The following is a 21,255-nucleotide window of genomic DNA, read 5'->3' on the forward strand; positions in this document are numbered from 1 at the left end:
CTAATTTCAGGTTTCTAACATTTTTTGGTGAGATAATGAGAAACCTCTTATGAAAAATGAAAGAGCATGTAATTCTATGATGAATTCAATGTTTATTGATAAAAATTGGTTTTGAAATGGCTGAGATATCCAAAAAAGAGTGATTCTAATAAAGTGTGGGATCCACACTTTATTACGATCGCTTTGTTTTACTTTGTTTTTGGATGTTTCAGTCATTCCAAACCCGATTTTCATCAAATAAACTTTTAACTCCTTTTAAAATGGTATGCTCTGTACTATATCATAATTGTTTTCTTGGTATCTTGCAAAAAGTTAAAAGTCCAATTCTCATCTCCACCAATACTGTACCATCCCTTTAAGATCAATTTGAAACAAACTACGTCTGTATTTGGCAAGCAAAATCTCACAAACACCACAGCAGCACACCCACCGAATATGAATCGTTTATGAGACCCAACTACAGTGCACTAATCACTCCTCGACTAGGATGCAAAAACTTTCACTTATTGCCCCATAAATCAACATCACACGCTTCCCCCTCCCTCACCTCTCTCTTCTCCGGCACGGGGCTGTCGGTGACGTAGAGGCCACGAATGTTCTTCTCCACGTCGGCATAGAAGGCCGTCTCCCAGAACTGCTGGCTGGCGAAGACGGGATGGTCCTGGGTAACCGTGTAGGCAAACTGGATGATGCCGGGACACAGTTTCTGGATGGAATGAAGAGAATACAGTGCACTCCCGTTATAATGAACATGGTTATAACGAAATTTTGGTCTACAACGAAGTAAAAATTCAGGCTGCAACATTGTCCGCTCTATGTTATTTATTGCTTATTTTTTCAGTAATAACGAAATTTCGATATAACGAAAGAAAACTGCTGGTCCCGATGACTTCATTATAATGGGAGTCCACTGTATGATGCCACTTAGCGTGTTATTCCAAAACTTACTGGAGTATCAGGGTTACCCCACTGATCTCTAGAGGACATATATCTGGATATCTCATTGGCCCATTCATGTTTGCAGACAAGTGAAACCACTGTCCCGCCATCTTACCAGGCACACTCTTTGGGGATTTGTACACATTTTCCAGCAGAGACTGTCTCCAAGATCATGTGATGTCATGAGCTCTGCACACAAATGTACGGGCGATGTGCATGGTAAGATGGCGGTGACATGTTATAACTCTGGTGAAATAATACAAATTAACACTTTGCTGGGTAAAGGCCGAGTAATAAGCATAATAATTTTAATGCGGCTGGAGCCAAACTTGGCGGACTTTCATCAGATTAACCCTGGAGAACCAGGCCGGGTTTTTTGGGGGTGTTCTGTGGCTGGGGGAGGGTTGATTCAACCCCCCCCCCCAAGATCTCGGCCGTTGATCGCGCAATCGCCCTGAAAATTGGCACATAGTTTACCTGTCGCGTAATCTACCAAACTATAAAAGAAAAATCATAAATTTTGCTCTAATTCAGAAAATAAAGCTAATGGCATCCTAGTTTTTGGTGACATTATTCCTCGTAGCATTCCTAACAATGTACTTGAAAAAAAAATCTGGTATCAAAAACTATTGTTTTATGAATTTCTTATGTATTTTTTTGTTTTTCGACCTTTTGTTTTATCATTCTTTTTTTGCAAAATTTATGACAGAACCTATTTCAAGAAAATCATGCTGAAAATAATTGATTTCAGCCAATGAAAGTGAAAATAATCATATGTTTATGAATAAGGTGAGAAAACTCCATTAGACTTTATACACAAAATCACGTTTTTGAGCCATTTTTGGTCTGACAGACATGTATAGAAGGTCGTGCAGCGTCATAACGGTATGCGCGATTTTCACGAAAATGATGTCAAAAGATGTGCGAGACTTAAAAGTAAAAAGTCAGCAAACAGTGCGGTCAAAAAATGTCGCACGGCGGAATAGTCGCAAAAAATGTCGAGGGGGGGTTGATTCAACCCCCCCCCGCAGCCCTTTTAGGGTTTGTTTGCTAGACTCACCCGACAGAAGGCAGTAATGAGGGGCAGCATGTCCATACTCAGACTGAACTCCTCACTGTTCGAATCCTCCTGGAGACGGTTGCCATGGAGAGGAAGAAGAGGATATTAAGGAAGATGAGAAAGAGTTGACATCATACCATAAGCACAAGCTCCCTTCACAGCGTTTCTGTGCCTTGCACCTTCACATCAGACTGTCTAATCTTTATTCATTTGGGCTACAATCAGGCGGATAGGAAGTGAATACTGAATCTCAAAAAACAGTGTGATGTTATAGATGTTGCCAATATTAGTTAGTCAAACTCATTGACTTTAAAAACACATTTTCATTGTATGACACATCATACACATGTACAATGTGTACCTTGCAACTGACAGAATGTTAACATTGCACACTGTTCAATGCCATCTTGACCCTGGACTCGGGATAAATGTTATCTTTATGGATCTCACTGTTTGAAAAATAAAGATAATCAATAATATAAACAATAACAATCATTATCATCACCATAATTAGATCCAAATAATATTGTATTCAATTAGTTTGTTCAATTGACTTTGCATTAGATTTACGTATGAAAAAGACATTCAGAAATAAATTCAGTCAATCATCATTACCTAAAAAAAGTGTGATTTCAGACAGTCAACGCTGTGATTCTGAAAACACAATTATGGTTGTCTGATTACTTGTATTATCTACAAACAATAACAATCATTATCATCATCATTATCCTAATTCTGCTGGGGCAAAACTCCTCCCGTTATTCCGGCTTGCCCGTCATAGCGGTCTCACCTGCAGGGCAGCGTTCATGAGACGGACCACCATACCAAACTGCTGGGGCTCCAGCATGGCGCGGTTCTTACTGACGTGGGCCTCCAGCTCATGTAGCAGGGCCTGGCGGGCCACTCGGCTCTTCAGGGAGCGCATCACGGCAGGGAACAACTATAGAGGGCGACAGACAGACAGACAGAAGTGTGATGGACCATCCAGTAGCATACATTCAAGTGCAAAATTGAGAAAACTCTTATATGTGGCATGTTCATCTGCACTCAACTCCAACCATACTACCATGTTCACATCTATGAGTGAATGACAGAGTGTATTAAATATTCACTTATCATCACAATCAGTATGCAGTCATTGTCTGTGCTGACTGATATTGAGGGAGTGTCTGGTACATGTTACTATTGTTGCAGAACTCTGAGGCATCCACAGCTTTACTTATTTGCCTGTTACGAAGCCTTTTGCCACAAACAATTACCATTATCTGAGTTGACATATAACGCTTCGCTGGGGAGAATTAGCATACAGCTGTATATGGTACTGGCTGAAGTATCAAAGAGCAAGTAATGAGGAGGCAAAGCTGCCGCATAGAGAGAAAACACATTGCAAAACCTCTCTTTATGAAAATATTATAACCTTTATTAAAGGGTGTGTACAGTTCTGGTTGAGGTGGGGATTTAGCTTTTAACTTTTTGCGAGATATTCAGAAAATTACACACCCTTTATTAAAGGGTGTGTACAGTTCTGGTTGAGGTGGGGATTTAGCTTTTAACTTTTTGCGAGATATTCAGAAACCACTCTATGAGATGTCAAAGAGCATGCAATTCTAAGGGGCATCAAAAGTTTATTTGATGAAAATCGGTTTTGAAATGGCTGAGATATCCAAAAACAAGGTGAAACAAAGAGATCCTAATAAAAGGCGTAGCCTGTTGCCTTTTATTATTATCACTTTTTTGGATATCTCAGCCATAAGAAAACCAATTTTCATCAAATAAATGTTGAACCCTTCCTAAAATTACATGCCCTTTCATATTTTGTAAAAGGTTTCTCATTATCTCACTTATGAATGTTCTAAACATTAATCCCTACCTCAACCAGTACTGTACTGTCCCTTTAACTTCAAAAATTGTTTTTAAGTTATTATCAGTGCCAGGCTTAGAGATCAAGTAGTGTGGGGATAAATGGGTGGTCAGATTAAATTGATCTTCCTTCCCTACCCAGCAGGATACATTCAAAAACAATGAATAGCACCTGTTAGTGGATACATTGTATGTGCATCATAGCTTAAGCTCACATTTAACTGTTGACTCTAGTTGAGATTCTTTAAAATAGGCTGTGTTTGTACTTAGAGATCAGTGATATATGTACTGCTGTACACATCAATTCGTTACAGGGATTTTCAAATGCATCTGAGCCGCTACTAGGTCTCTAAAGGACACACGACCTTTGAGCTCACCCGCCTGGCATCCAGGATCTTGTTCTCAAAGATGAAGTTGATGCAGGTCTTGAGAACCTCCAGCCGACGGGCGCTGTTATTGATCAGGTTCATGTGGTCCTCGTACGACGTGATGGGTGGCCCGTACGGCACGTTGGTGGCTTTCGGTGTCCGCGGCTTTAGCAGGTTCGGGTTCATGCTCTGCAGAATCTGTCGTGAGGAGGTTTGACGTGATGTGAGAATTTCAGTCACGAGGACATTTAATATTTCATTTCATTTGCAGGAACTATAGAGATTATGATACTATGAAGTGAGTGAGGTGCACAAGAAGAATACTGCCAATTATAAAGTCCTAGTCCATAAAGGCAAGTGCAATATTGTAGACCCAAGATTCAAGAGGAAAATATTGGATATCATGATGTTTGCTGCTATCTTTATAACGAGAATCAGTGATGTACAGTATAAAGCTAGTTGAACATTCAATCAATGTAGATTGCCAATGAATATTGAGTCCGCTTTCTTTTGTGCAGATTTGATAGTTATTCAAGACTCGCTCCCATCTGAGGGCAAGAAATGAACTGAAGGTGACATTATTTTGACTATGAAATCTTCTAGTCCACTAGGCAGCCAATGTTGTATGATGTACACTTTTATACTTTGATTTGTTCCTTAGACTGTTGAAGACTGACTGATTTTCCTATAACAGGCATTTCCCATTTACCCAAGCCCAAGAATACTTGGGACTAATCTTCAATGGGTTAACCATCTTATAACCAACAGTTTCAAATTCCCACCACCATTCTACCCCATAGTGTTATAAATCCTTGGCAGTACTGGGGTTAAGGGAGGCAATGTGTAAAAGATGGACGAATCTAGGGCTCACCGCCTTGGCCTGTCCATCCTCGATGACGTCCTGCACTTTGCTGCTGGCCAGCGTCGGGAAGGGCACCTGATGGATGCGGGTGTGGGCCCCCTCCGTGGGCTTGGGGATCTTCTGGAGGTACTGGGCCTTGGTGGGATTCTCCTGGAGAGATCAAAGGGCGGGGCAGAGTGAGACCAGTTTGCAGTGAGGTGGAGCAATCCAGTAAGTTTTTTTTTTCTGGATAAAAATCTTGCATGCACGTATGGATTCATGAGGCAGGCTCAGCAAAAGGAAATGTAAAAGAAATGTAAATGACCATGCCGGTGGTAAGAAATTAATATCCTTTTGATGCACAGGATATGCATTCTGTTAATACTAGGGTCATTACCAAATAAAAACATGAAATTGTGATGTAATGAAAGGTATAAATTTTTGAGGGCAGGAACGCAAGAATGCTCTCTTCTTAAAACCCATGCAGTACAATATAGCCTTCATCTGCCTTATACAGTAGTACGGAGCTCTATGGTGCTAAATACATAAACACGCCTTTCTTTTTCTCTTTAATGTTTATTTCCCAATTACTTTGGGTCTAAGGGGGAAAAAAAAGTATCTTACATTTCGAAATATAATATGGTGTAATTATGACTGCATCTTTTGTACTTTACCATCACATTTGACATTTGGTAATGTAACAACTACAGCGTACCATGAACAGCAGTTACACAAATTTCATTACAAGTCATTATCTGTTGATGGTTAGTAATACCATTTAGTTCTAATTGATATCAATGATTCGATGCCAAGAGCCACCTTTTTGTAAGGCATTGTAATACTTAGTGTGAACAGCATCTATTAAATATCTATTTTACTTGTAACTATTGTCACAGCTTCAATGGCAATCTCATTTTCACATAAGATTCGACGGGAATTCCTTTTGCAAGCCTTTTAGGGGATTTCGAGTAACTCGAATACCTTCACCATTAAAACATGTTTTGATATTTGATATATGATACAGATTTGTGTGCCTGCATTTACATTTTGCTTATGTCATAGCCCCAGCATACCAGCATATCAAACAGAGTCGTCAAAGTTGTTTTCTGGCATCAAAACTGGTCTGACATTTAATATGGCATACATGCTTCAGTTCTAAAAATGCCATCCCCTTTTATTTCATAAGTTCTACATCAAACAAGGAGGGGGAGGATCATTTTCTTTTGGAAAAAAAAAAAAAAAAAAAACTCATTCCATCAGACAGCGGGAATAGGAAATGTGGGTTAATACTGTACAGTTTAATCACATCGTCCCCATCCATCGCCTCCCCCCCCCCCCTTCACCCACCAGCTCCTAAAAGAAGCATCCAGAAAGTGTAGTTTTTGTAGGCCTTTCAGGGCCCCATTTCATCAAATATGTTAGGATAGCAACTCTTGCTGGAATGGCAACTTCCAATAGCAACAGCCAATAAGGAAGCTGGATTCTTGTCATTACCACAACAATTGCCATTCTCACAAGAGTTGATACATTGTATCAACTTTTTATGAAATGGGGCCCAGATCAATTCCTATGGACTGGAATAACATGACACTGATTTATATAAGTATGTAAGTTGGCTTTTAAATAATTTTTAACCAAATTGCTGACATCGGTGCTAAGGCAAGCATCCAATAGAGAGCATTCTCCCTTTGCTTTCGAACAACAGAAAGTCAGAAGTTACCCACTTGGTATATTGGTGCTTTCACAAAATCGTAATCCAATCTTTAAAAGAAATACAGTGTATGGTCGGTGCTTACACAAATTATTGACTGGTGGAATATCTTTGACATAAACGCTTAATGGTACTGTATACACCATACCATATATTTCACAGGGTTTTTATTTTCGCAAAATAATTATACACAAACTCTGATCTTGATATGAATGCAACGTGCATGCATACATTGCTCTGTTGATTCTTTGGTACTGTACTCCCACAATCACAGATTTAACCACTCGCAAAATTGTTGGGAAGTCCCAATTTGCACAAGAATTAGACTCAATAAATATATCATCGCTGGGGTGACAAGACCTTGTATCTGAAATTTTGGTGAAAATGAGTTTTTTTGATTAATGGTCAAATAATGGGTTCAGTGATGTCCAGGCCAAATCTGAACGGTCTTACTCCAAAAATGAAGCCACCACAGCATGTCAAAGGAAAGGCTATCCCATTCGCTATAGTGCTTTGGCCGCCATGTTTTTTAGCTCTCCTGAACATTTGACTTTTTGTAGATATGAGGTCTTGTCGCCCCAGCGACGATATGGCATACACAGCATTGTGCTGACAAGTCTACTGATATTTTACAAACCCTTTTCTGGTTTCTATGTCAAAAAGGGTGGAATTGCGAGAACTGCGAAATCAATGTGTCAAGTAGACAGTATATAAATACATAACTGTGCATAATGTGTAAAAATTGATTTAGTGATAGCAGGCATGAAGTGTGAAAAACCTTTAGTGACCCACGAGTAAATGGTGCAAGATTACCAAAATGGTGATTGATTTGAATACATATTTATATATATGTGAATATAATTTCTTTTTAATCACATGATTATGAGAACCACAGATGAAATGGCCCACCAAGAATAGATGATCATACAGAATTGATAAAATTTTGAGAAAGGTGGTGATGACTGTAATACATTGAACCATAGACAATGTTAGAATACTGGAAAACCAGAAATTTTCATGTGCCTTTTGATTTTGCAAATGCAAAGATTCACAAAATTGAAATGCATGCAAGAGTTCTTGTCTATGCTATAAAGCACTGAGTGCCAGTGGCAATTTGCGAAAAAAATTCATGCCACCAATATTTCTTGGTTTACTGTAGTAATATACCTATTAGTGATATTTCTGCTGTTTTCAATCTTTTTTTTTTTTTAGTGGATCTCATAACAGCCCACCAAACTGAAAGACCTTGCAATCAACAGTTTTATTTACAAATTTTGTTCCAATTTGTATTAAGGATGGTGTCCTTTTGGTTGAGATGGAGATCCAGGTCTTAACTTTTGCCGATATGATTAGAAACCACTTATATATGAAATATTGAAGAGCCTACAATTTCAAGAGGAATTAAAGGTTTATTCAATGAAAACTTGTGTTGAAATGGCCAAGATGTCTAAAACAAAGTAAAACAAAGTGGCCCCTAATAAAAGGAGGGACCCACTTTTATTAAGGACCACTTTGTTTTGCTTTGTACTCTAAGCCATTTTAAAACAGATTTTCAACAAATAAACATCTAATTCCTCTTTGCATTGTAGGCTCTTCAATATGTCATATATAAGTGGTTTCTAATCACTCACCAAAAGTGAAAACCTGAATCCCCATCTCAGCCAAAACTGGATCATCCCTTTAAAATGTCATCTCTATTCACGGAACCTTTTCCTTGTAATGATCTGCATATATCAAGGAACTTCTCCTGTGCATATGACAGCAGACAGGGGGGAAAAAAAATAAATGAACTCCATAAAAGCATAGAAGGGTAGGGTAAAATGTGACCAGGTGGGAAAGGTGGAGGGGGGTAACAGAGTAGGGTGTGTCTCTTTGGATACCGGTATTAGGGGTCAGATACGGGGTTTGGAGGGTGTGGAATTTGCATGGGTTTGCACAGAGTATTAGGGATATTATACTGGTGTTGCCAACAGTACATTTTGTGAAAGATGATGTGAAGAACATTGACAAGTATAGCTGACGAAATGGACGCTGATTCTTCAATACATGAGATGGAGCTTAAAGGGATCGTATAGTTTTGGTTGAGACCTAATTTCAGGTTTCTAACATTTTTTTGGTGAGATAATGAGAAACCTCTTATGAAATATGAAAGAGCACGTAATTCTATGAGGAATTCAACGTTTATTTGATGAAAATTGGTTTTGAAATGGCTGAGATATCCAAAAAAGAACAATTACAATAAAGTGTGGGACCCACACTTTATTACGATCGCTTTGTTTTACTTTGTTTTGGATGTTTCAGTCATTCCAAACCCAATTTTCATCAAATAAACTTTGATTTCCTCTTAAAATGGTATGCTCTGTACTATATCATAAGTGTTTTCTTGGTATCTCGCAAAAATTTAAAAGCCCGATTTTCATCTCCACCAATACTGTACCATCCCTTTAAAGTCGAGAATCGACAAAGGGGGCATGTACAGTGTACAGGTACGTACAGCACAGAGACTTGATACAGCTAATCAGCCTATGGCATTTGAAGTACTTTTAAAGCAAAGTAAGAGTGCATTGCACTATGTACAAGAAAGCTAACACTGTCAATAGCCATCTACATGTATGAAAAGTTGTGTGTCATTTGGATGATTAAAATTTCTTGGCCATGTACATGGCTGTACACGACTCTGCTCACTATATCTACAGGGCCCTATGCATTATTTCTCAGTGGGATACCAATAAATTTGTTAACAGGTTTCTCTAATGCCCACTACACCACAAAGATATAATTGATAGCAACCTTGCAAGTACATTGTACTACTTTTTTATTTAGTGACACAATGCCCTCACCAAACCACACTCTTCTTAATTATCATAATGATAATTTTTCAATATTAATATATCATCAGTTTCTTTATCATTATCATCACCAATATTGTTATGATTATCATCATTATCATCATCAACAGAGGAAAAGTACAAAATCATTTCTCGTTGCAGTGGAAACTTTATCTTTCGAAGACAATGCAGTCAAAATGCATATACATGTATGGATGTTTTGTGAAGGGCTACACCGAAAATATAGTGACAAGTGAGTGTGAATGGGTCGGCTTTCATGAACAGCATCAGATCCACTGTGCACTGAGTGTGAACAGACCCAATCATTTTACCAGGGTCCTTCAGTTAGAAAACATAGCACCAATGAACCACAAACACTATGGTAATGGATTTTAACACATTTCGTTCTACACCCTGTTCAAATGAAGTTTGTATGAAAGAGCCAGCTGTTTTTTTGTTTGGATTTTTCACTGTGGATGCAACATGTAATCTTCCACATGAGCTGTTAATTTCATGAGATAAAATAATACATTATGAAGGTAAAGAAAAGTCATGATAGTAAATGAGCTATGCGATAATGGGCATGTTGCAAAATGAGACTCCCTTCACCAATGTCATTTTTTTCATAGTGTACACTATGTATATGTGGAAATTTGAAAGAGAGAAATATATCGCAACTGACTGACAGAAATATATGTTGTACATATGAGACATAAAATAGGAAAAACAACAAGCGAAGTATATGTCAATCCGTTGGTGTGTTTTTAAGCTTCCAAGTTCGATGAAAATATTTACCACATGCCCAAACAAATCAACACAGCACATAGCATCAATGCATCCATTTACGATTGTGCGCATCAGCACATAAAACGCTGAGTACTGTAACAGCATGACAGTGGAGATTTTTGTTGTTGTCAAGAAATTAAAGATTTTCACTTCAAATAAACAACAATCTCGGCTGCAAAACGAACACAAACAAATCTATATTTTTCTTTTCATGTCCTTGGAGGCTTAATAATTAGGGGTAGAGTTTAAAACTGGCACCATTTAATCCTCAATGCAGGGTGCTACAGACTTGCATGCTCATTTGTCTGGTTTTCTGAGTTTCTTTGTTTGCTATGTCTTTCGATTCAAAAATATAGTAGGAACAAAACTATTACAACCTGTCATATTTTGCACAACTTCTTACCTGTGCTGGCATTATTTTTGCAGGACATGCCAGAAATAGTATCAGAGAAATTCTACCACAAAATTCCCAGTTGATTAGTACTATGTGCTCTCTATATAAACACATACATTGTATATATATAATAAGCTAGTGCTCGCATATCGATCAATCAGTCTGCAAAACAAAGCAAAGCAACTTTTAATATCTGGAGACCTTGATTGTAGTTGATAGTTGCTTGTTAAAGGATCTTCATGGTGGCATATTATCATAAATATGTAAATAAATATCATAACCTCTTGTTAGTAAACTGTTTGAATCATATCTTCAAAAATCATCTGTGTGGATTACTTAACATCTGATATTATGTTAGATTTGCTCAGGGGACCATTTCAAGAAGAAACTTGTCGGATAAAATATCTGACAAGTCTCTTTTATCCGACAAGTTTTGAGAAATTCTTTAGTCTGATTGGCTGATTTCTCTGAACTTGTCGGGTATAACTGACTTGTCGGACATTTTATCCGACAAGTTCCTTAATGAAATGCCCCCCTGATCAATAGTGGAATATTATTCTCTACTGCATTTGTCCATAGATGCATTAAACATGTTTATACACTTGGTATGAATAAGAAAATAATGTTAAAATAGTTAAAATAATATCATTTCCATTAAAAAAAAATTAAGCATTACAGACCAATGCAAAATTAACCAACTTTGATATGCATGCGCTGATATTAAAACCTGCGCTTCAGTGTTAGATCAACATTTAAAATCAATAACTAACGCAAACCACAATAGAAGAAACAAAAAACAAACTTGCGCAAAATCTTCAAAAAGGATGACTGGGTCTATAGGGCCTATGTTACTATTATTTGATATGTAATGCTGTATGTACAAGAAACAGAAAGGAAAATGATAAATCAAAAATAAAAGTTATCAAACATAACTGAGCATTTTACTGCATGTATGCAGTGTAATTTGTGCCACTTACAATGGTTATTAATAAGATGTACATGATGTTAAGTAAGAGCAGCTATTTGTAGTGTTATTGCATGTATGAGTACTCCAAGATTACAACATTCAATTTTACCCACAGGAGTTACACTTGTCAATAACTTGATACAATGTATCATTTGCAGCTCCATGAGTATTAAGTACAAACCAAAATGATATTACATCTCAAGTCTCACTATGAACAACGCAGCAGCTTGCCGGCATGTTAAGCGTGCTTGAGACGTTTATACACTGTACGTTGGCAACTAGTTTACAAGCACCCTCATGAATCATGTAAGGGCTATACAATGTTATGTCAGCACGGTTAAAAGTATACTAAAACTTAGTGTACTAGAAACTAACTTGTTAGACAGGCCACTGGACTAATCAGTCTTTTTCGTATAGTCTAGTTTGTCTAAAGCATTAAAGGTCTTCATTAGAGGAGATTGAAAGTCAAAGTTGAATTACCTAGAATCACAGCCAACAACAATAGCATTTTCTTGCCAAATGAAACATACAAGATAGTGATTTAAAGGTACATATCTTGTTGAAGCTACGAAATAGATGCCACAACCTATGAAAACAACTCATTACATTGCACTCCAGTTTATACAACACTGAACTCACATCAATGGAATAAAGAATATAACGCATTTAACCGTTCATACACATACCTCAGTTTATCAGATCAATTACTTAGATTAATTAGTCTGAATTAATATTTGTTACAATTTGCTCCTTTCTCCTTTATTTCCACTAAAATGTTAATCACAGATGAGTATATTCATAAAGAATCTGTAAAATATGAATTTACTTTTATCATTATCACCATCACTATAATTAGTATTATTATTACTCCTTCAAGTACTACTACTACTACTAGTACTATTACTAGTAAGGGTACAAGATATTTCTATGAGCCTTAACCCGTTGAGGACGGTTTGGTTTTGGTTTATACTCGGGACTCGTCCTCAATGGGTTAAGAAACTGATGGACACATGATGAAGGCTTTCATGTACCGTATCTTGTCAAAGCATCGAATTGTATTCAGAATAGACCTTGACTGATGACAAGCTGAGGCCACTGAGAATCAAAACTAAAACATAGAAGGGAGCATGCCGTGTACAAAGTGTGACTAATTCTGTCGGTAGAAGACCCCCCCCCCCCCCCAATCAAATCCTGTAAAAATAGTATAATATTTCTCTTTTCAAAACAAAGGGCATTTCAAATTCATGAATTCATTTAAGGCAATTTGTCAATCAGTTTCACAATGGGCATTCGCCTTGGATTTTTCACATTCAACTTTGGTCTTGAATTTCTGTTTTTCTGCGGCCTTGTTGCAGTGGAAAAATGGGTACAATATACATCTAGGAAAGATATAAGTGTCACACACAAACAGACAATATCGCAGGTTGCCGTCAGCAGCCAATCAAAATTGCACATCGGTAGCATGTGATCTCATTTGCATCATTTTCTTTTTCTTTGTAAGTGTATCAATGCAAGCTTTTTCACATCAAAAGTGCCTCATCTGTCAATAATCTGCCACACCCTGATTGTATGCACTTCAAGAGAGCCATGCCACACCACTCATTTCAAATTATCGCTTTCATGACAGTTCTGGATTGTAATATGCAAAAACAAATTATATCAGGGCTCAACATGAACATTTGTTTTTAATGCCCCTACCTTATGGAATAATTTACCTCAGAAATTAAGACAAATTACTGATATAAATAGATTCAAGTCTGCCTTGAAAACACATTTGTTTACAGTGTAAGCAAACATGAAGCTCAGTACCATCACTGTAAGTGGAATTGTATGTTTTGTATAATCTTTTCATTTTTTATTTTTTGAATGCACAGGGACATTATCACTTTGTGTTAAGTGCTATATAAGCATGGTCAATTATTATTATCATTATTATGTTTCTCTAGTGGCCCATACAGGCCACTAAAATCTTGAAATCTGATATTTTGGTGGCCCGAAAAAGAAATGTAGTAGCCCAAAATAAACAAAAACATATTCATCCATTTTAATCTCAATTGCCCAATTGGGCCACCAAAATATAGCATTGTTGGAAATTTGGTGGCCCGATATCAGTTTGTAGTGGTCCCGGGCCACCAGCCTGCAGGTAAAGTTGAGCCCTACATATTTGACATATGTGACACTGCACCTCAAAACAAACAAAAAGTCGCCAGACATCAATTTTTAATTAAGACCATATTCTGAAAGAGCAGACTTTAAGCTTTAAAATGATGTATAACTCAAATCAAATGGACTCTCCTAACATACCTAAATATTGGAAAGAAAGCACAAACTCAGGAAAAGTGTGAACTGAGAAAAGAGGCTCTGAAGTACAGTGTCTATTCAAGCGCTTAATCTTTACCAAGCCGTACTGGCTGTGCAATGAATGGGACAAAAGACAGGAAGTAAACCACCAGAGTAACAACAATGAAGGGATTATCAGATTAAACTGAAATTAAGCATGCCTCATTAACACATTCTGTCCATAATTAATGCCAACTTTCAAAGCAGTAGCTCTATCCTTTCAAAAGTTATTAGAGTTGAAAGTGAAGAGTGTGGACAAGGTTTTTCAGAAATGAAAAAGGGATTCTAAAGACACACCTAATCACACTATTCTACCAAAAATGTTCGAGATAAACTGCTAAAAAAACACACTTTCCTGCCCGTTTTATGATACCAAATTTTAGCATAATGTAAAAGAAGACCCGCTCTTTCAGAAAATATGAAAAAGTCAAGTTTGGCTAGGTTGACCCATTTCACTTATTTTCAGTCCTCACGCAAAATCAGTGTGTGCGACTTTATGGTCGTTTTGAGGTGCACAGTCACAAATTGTATCCTGAGGATTTCCTCATGTGTCAGACTTTCTCGATTGCAAGAAATATTCATTGTGTACAATACGCAGAATTGAAACAAATATTTAAAGTTTTTCTAAAGAGCATCTATGAGATGACTCACAAAAATAAACTTCCTCATTCAGTGAAACCATAACAGGAAAAGTCACTTTTCTGCTCTCAGACATTGACTCTACATTCCCTGCTTGCTACAGAAAACATTTTCACAGCAATGCAAGTTCCTGCACTTTTCGTTTTCTCTTGATCACCTCCCAAATTACTCAAGTATTTCCTGACCAAACACATCTCAGGAAATGGATCTCATTTCAGACAGTCACTTCTCACTGCAAACCGATCCCCGCATATTTTTCCCTGAGAGAGCACTCTCGCTCTCAGTCAAACTCTTGTATGTTACTATTTGGCCAACTCGATAATATACCGCAATACAAATGACTCAAACACGTCGCATCCTTGTGGAGAGTCGCCACCGACAAACAGCACTTATTAAACAGCCCCCATAGCTCATTAGTCTCGACAACTGTATGTAATGTAAGCGCTAAAGACAAAAAAAATATTTGATGACATCACAGCTACGTAAAACTACTAGTAAATGGGATGGTGAATAGAGCAGTATTAGGTGATGGGAGTTAGAAATGTCAATGCAAGATCAAGCAAAGTGCTGTAGCGTAATAAACAAAGAAAATTGATTAAATGGAAAATGAAAATGAAATCATAAAAGAATTTGGAGAAACTATGTTGCAGCGGAGCAAAGGTTTACCTCTGTCGACTTAGACAAAATGGATGGATTCTCCTGCCAAACAAACAGACGAAATGATACGAGAGAAAATGAGTCGGAATGTGGCAGAATTCCTCTCGGAAGATTCCTCGGTGGTCTTCTGTCTTTCTGCAGCTTGTAGCTCCTTCCCTCTCCTTTTCATTCTATCAAGCCACTTCTCTTCTTTCTTTTTTTCTTTTTTTTAACCTGCATGCATTCATCACATCTCTATAGACTATGTAAGCTCTTTAAGATTTGTTGCTTTTAGCTTTTGTTCTTTTTGGCATGAAAATCTTAATCTTTTTTTGTTTTTGTTTTTTTGTAGAACTCTCACTGTCTTCACTCACTTTGTTTGTTGTTGTTTTTTCACCTGCATCACTACTATTGACAATCTATCATCTACATTTCATCTATTTTCATGAAGACATTAATATCTCTTATTTTATTTTCTTTATTTTTACACTCTGTTCGTCTCTCTTTCTCTCTTTTCGAATATTGTCCTTCTCCATCCAGCCATACCGACAATTAATCTATCGTCTACCTACCCATTACATTGTATTTAGCTACCTATCAACGTTGCATCTTCCTACATGTATCTATCTCTTATTTCTCCCTATCTGCTTATCTATCTGTCTGCCTGTCTGTCAATATATCTATCTTTCTACATTAGATCATAAATGTATGTTTCTATTTACCTGTCTATAAGTCTCTCTACCTGCATCTATCAATCCATCTTTCTATATCTATCTATACATCTATCTTTACTTGTATCTATCTATTGATCTATCTATCTATCTCTCTATCTATCTATCTATCTACAAGTCTATCTATCTATCTATCGATATACAAATGTATCTATCTATATAGCTGCCTCTTGATATTCTTTTCAACTGAATCTTTTTTTCATTGCTACCTATGTGCCCACATATCTAAACTCTCCATCAATTATCCAATCTACTTTCCACTCTGTCCTTCTTCTTTCCTATCTTCCCATCTACAGTTCCGCCTGCGATCAACATCACAGGATGAGCGCGCTCATATGCGCTCGATTACGCTCAGTGCGTGGCGATCACTTGCGCGCGCGCTCATCCTTGTTTACAAATTTGAACACGGCGTTTCATCGCATAGCCACAAATCGTAAGAGCGCCAGCTGTTGGCGTACTCGCGAGTAGTAGTACATTGTTCCCTTGTTCCGTACGTGTACGAACACGTGTATTCGTCCGTCCACTGTCATTCTATAATCTTGCGTTTCAGTACACGAATGCTTTTATTTGTGTGTGTGTGTGTGTGTGTGTGTGTGTGTGTTGCGTTCAATTGGCCCCTTCTTTTCCATTTTTCTTTCGGATTTGTATTTTACTTTTGCTAACTGATGGTGGCCAATTTACACCTCATATTATTTCTGTCACCAAAAAGGAAGGTCAAATCCTCTTCCTTTTCTCGCATTAAAGTCGGCGCGAGAGTACTCACTTGTTGTTTTAAAGTTCGTGTGACTTTTACCGCTGTTATTCTCAGTGTCTGTTAATTGTACTTTCTTCGTTCTTGCACTCGCAGTACGATTGCGAGCAGATGCACACACACAATTACGCTCTTTGCAAAATCGACAAGATAATCATAATACTAGTAATATTGACAAGAAAGCGTGTCAGAAATGCAACAATAATAGATTCGGTAGCAACATTTCGAACCATCGCTCTTACCATAACCATGCAGCGCTCGACACTAACGGTGGCTAAAAACGCACATCGGGCCACCAAAATTTTGGAAATGAAGATTTTCCCCCAGAATAGTCGGATGTTTGCCTTTACTTTTGGAAGTGAACAGCTGTAACAATCGGCTCCGTCAGAACCTAAAATAAATGTCAGATGTTTCCTTTTAATTTTGGAAATGAATAACGGTAATATTCGATTCCGGCCGTATGATAATAAAATAAAATTAATGTCGGATGTTTGCTTATACTTTTGAAATCGAATAATGATAAGATTCAACTCCGTACGGTGCTAAAATTAAAGTCAGATATTTGATTTTGCGTTCGGAAATGAATAAGGATAACATTCGGCTCCGGAAGATGCTGATATAAATGTCAATGTTTGCTTTGACGTTCGGAAATGATTAAAGATAATATTCAACTCCGTAAGATGATAAAATAAATGCCGGATGTTTGCTTTTACTTTCGAAAGTTAATAGCAATAACATTCGGCTTCGGAAGATGCCAAAATACATGTCAGATGATTGCTTTTACGTTCGGAAGTGAATAGCAGTAATATTCTGCTCCATACGATGTTAAAATAACTGTCAGATGTTTGCTTTAAAATTTCGAAATGAATAACGGTAACATTCAGCTGCTTTATGTTTGATATTTGCTTTGACGTTCGGAAATGAATAACAATAATATTCAAACTCCGTATGATGATAATGTCTGATGTTTGCTTTTATGGCCGAACGTAAATAGCAATAACATTCAGCCCCGTATGAATGTCGAATTTTTGTTTTGGGCATTCGGAAATAAATAACAAAAATATTCAACTCCGTACGATGATCAAATAAATGCCGGATGTTTGATGATATGTTCGAAAGTATAGCAATAACATTCGGCTTTGGAAGATTCCAAAATACTTGTCAGATGATTGTTTTTGCATTCGGAAGTGAATAGTAGTAATATTCTGCTCCATACGATGCTGAGATAACTGTCAGATGTTTGCTTTAAAATTTCGAAATGAATAACAGTAACAATCAGCTGCTTTAGATGGTAAAATCAATGTTTGATGTTTGTTTTGACGTTCGGAAATAACAATAATATTCAAACTCCGTATGATGATAAAATAGATTTATATCTGATGTTTGTTTTTATGGTCGAACGTAAATAGCAGTAACATTCAGCTTCGTATATTACTAATGTCGAATTTTTGTTTTTGACATTCGGAAATAAATAACAAAAATATTCAACTCCGTACGATGATCAAATAAATGCCGATGTTTCCTTCTACTTTCGAAAGTAAAGAGCAATATCGTTCAGCTCTGGAAGATGCTAAAATAAATTTTGAACGATCCCTTTGACGTTCGGAAATGAATAGCAATACTATTCAACTCCGTACGATAACAAAATAAATGTCTGATGTTGGCTTTTGATGATATAATAGTTCGAAGTAAATAGCAATAACATTAGCTCCCAAAGATGCTATAACGAAATGTCGAGTGGGTCCGTTTGACGTTCGGAAATGAATAACGATAATATTTAACTCCGTACGATGAAATGCCGGATGTTTGCTTTTATGTTCGAAAGTATAAATAGTAATAACATTAAGCTTCGGAGGATGCTAAAATAAAATGAAATAAAATAAAATATGTCGAATGCCCCTTTGACGTTCGGAAATGAATAACTTCAACTCCGTATATACGATGATAAAGTGAATGCCGGATGTTTGCTTTTATGTATCAAAGTGAATAGCAATAACATTCGGCTCCGGAAGATGCTAAAATAAGATAAGATGTCGAATGATTCCTTTGACGTTCGGAAATGACTAACTATACTCCGTATGGAACGATGATAAAATAAATGCCGGATGTTTGCTTTTAGTAAATAGCGATATCACTCAGCTCAGTTATAGATGCTAAAATAAATAGAGGATGTTTGCTTTCACGTTCGGAAATGAATAACGGCAACATTCGGCTCCGTAAAGGTGCTAAAATAGTAGAAAATGTTGGATGATTGCTTTTACAATCAGAAATGAATAACTTTCGGCTCTTTATACAATGCTAAAACAAAATTTAAATGCCGGATGTTTACCAATGTCTGCACAGTATGTTCCCATCAATTTCTCATTTCAAAGCAAGTTTTGATCGTAAGGCATCAACTTTTATAATAATCTATAAGCCTATTTGCTAAATCTTAGAAATCAGAATAAACGGTATACGATTGAACGGTTAGACGTGGGTACCTGTATCAATTCAGGATACTTATTTTCTACAGCGTATATATTATGTTAAGTATAGGACCGATTTAGTTTTTCTTATGTTTTCGTGATTTTTTTTTTTTTTTTCGGGCCACCAGATTTTACTTTCGGGCCGCCAAAAACTTAATCAATGATTTTGGTAACCCGATCGGGCTATATCCCAACCGATGATAGTCGGGCCTACATTTTCACTCTGACACTTGTTTTCAGATTTTAATTCTAAAGTTCTTGTATTTTTCACTGTGCAAAGTACGATAGCGAGCAGAAGCACGCAAATGCGCTCTCTGATTTCTCGACAAAATAATTAGGTTTAGAAGAAAGTACTAAGGTAATTGAACAAGAATCCGTTGCAACATTTTTAACAACAATCTGGGCTCCGTTTCATAAAACTTGTCATCAGTGACAAGTTGTCATAGATGTGACAAGCTACTGAAATCCTTGCATCTGATTGGCTGAGAGCAATTTTGTCATAGAAATGTGGCAGATGTCACTGATAACAAGTTTTATGAAGCGGACCCCTGATCATTATTGAATATTATACACCTTATTTTATGACACGTAATTCTTTTTTTTAGATTTGACTTCTATATAGCGTTAACGTTTCTTTCACTGCTCATGTTCTGACTACCAGTAGGCTGTTTTACTAACCCAAAGGCCTATGTGTGTGTGTGTGTGTGTGTTTTGTTTTGTTTTGTTTGTTTTGTTTTTGTTAATAGCACAGTACGGCAGCGAGAAGATGCGCGCAAGTGCGCTCTCTGCATTCAGTGGCCGACAAAATTATCAGGTTGAGAAGAGAGTATTAAAAATTAAAGAGAATCCGTAGCAACATTTTCAAAAATTGCTCTGACCATGATTGTACACCTTACACTATTTTTTGTGACACGTGTTTTCCGATTTACTTCAAGCGTTCATGTTTCTTTCACTGTTCATGTTATTTTGAATGTCTGTTTCACTTAGCCATGTTGTGTTCTTTTTTTTCGCGCATTATACGGTAGCGAGAAGATGCGCGCATTTGCGCTCTCTGCATTTTTGACTTCCAGTAGATAATCAGCTTGAAAAGCAGACACAAAAAGCTATCAGAATAAAGCATAAAAAATGACCCACATTCTGTAGAAACATTTTGAGCTATCGTATTTACCATTACAATAGTATATTATTCTGTATGACAATTGTTTTTCATATTGCGATTTTGATGTAGCTTTCATTGGTCATGATGTTCTGCATGATGTTGTTTACTAACCCATATCGGTTCTCAGACGCGAAGCAATAAATACGATAGCGAGCAGATGGCGCGCGTTTGCGCTCTAGAGTCTGTATTCTCGACTAGGACTATCAGCTAGAGGAGACATTAAGCCTGTAACGATATTGAACAAGATTTCGTAGAAAAAAGGTATTTTAAACCATCGCTCTGACCATGTAATAGTGTTTTTTTTTTAAACTATTTGATTATGACACTCGAAGTCAGATTTTCATTTTAACGTTCGTGTTTATACTTTCATTGTCCATGGTGTTCTGAACATCCGATTCTGTTGTACTAACCGGATGTTGTTCCTTCATATTCCGAAGGATCGTTATTCCAAAAGTTAGTCAATCCGAAACACACAAAGTCCCTATGCCTAGAAATGAAAAAGGGTTCGTTAATCCGAATATTTGTGGCTTTATTCCATATGTTCGTTATTCCGAAGGTTCGTTAATCCGAAAATTAAATAGAGTCCATAACGAACCTTCGGAATAACGAGCCTTATTTTATTTTCGGATAAACAAAATTTCGAAATAACGAATCTTATTTCATTTTCAGATGAATGAACCTATACGGAATAGCAAACCTTATTTCATTATCGGATTAACGAACTTTCGGAAAAACGAACCTTCCGGAATAACGAACTGTAACCGTACTACACATTGTATA

At 37.0% G+C, this 21,255-nt stretch overlaps 1 protein-coding gene across 1 annotated transcript in view; it reads right to left on the minus strand.

The window, feature by feature from the left end:
• LOC139744416 (myotubularin-related protein 13-like) overlaps window positions 1-21,255 on the minus strand; it is a 163,391-nt gene that overhangs the window by 54,725 nt on the left and 87,411 nt on the right. Inside the window, 6 exon segments of the mRNA XM_071654854.1 lie at window positions 529-706; window positions 2,000-2,068; window positions 2,790-2,939; window positions 4,237-4,425; window positions 5,099-5,239; window positions 15,400-15,432. Of these exon segments, the coding sequence (XP_071510955.1) occupies window positions 529-706; window positions 2,000-2,068; window positions 2,790-2,939; window positions 4,237-4,425; window positions 5,099-5,239; window positions 15,400-15,432 (760 nt within the window).

Source organism: Diadema antillarum, unplaced genomic scaffold, assembly GCF_040938485.1.
Source record: "Diadema antillarum isolate AM-2024a unplaced genomic scaffold, OU_Dant_1.0 seq00001171_RagTag, whole genome shotgun sequence".
NCBI lineage: Eukaryota > Metazoa > Echinodermata > Echinoidea > Diadematoida > Diadematidae > Diadema > Diadema antillarum.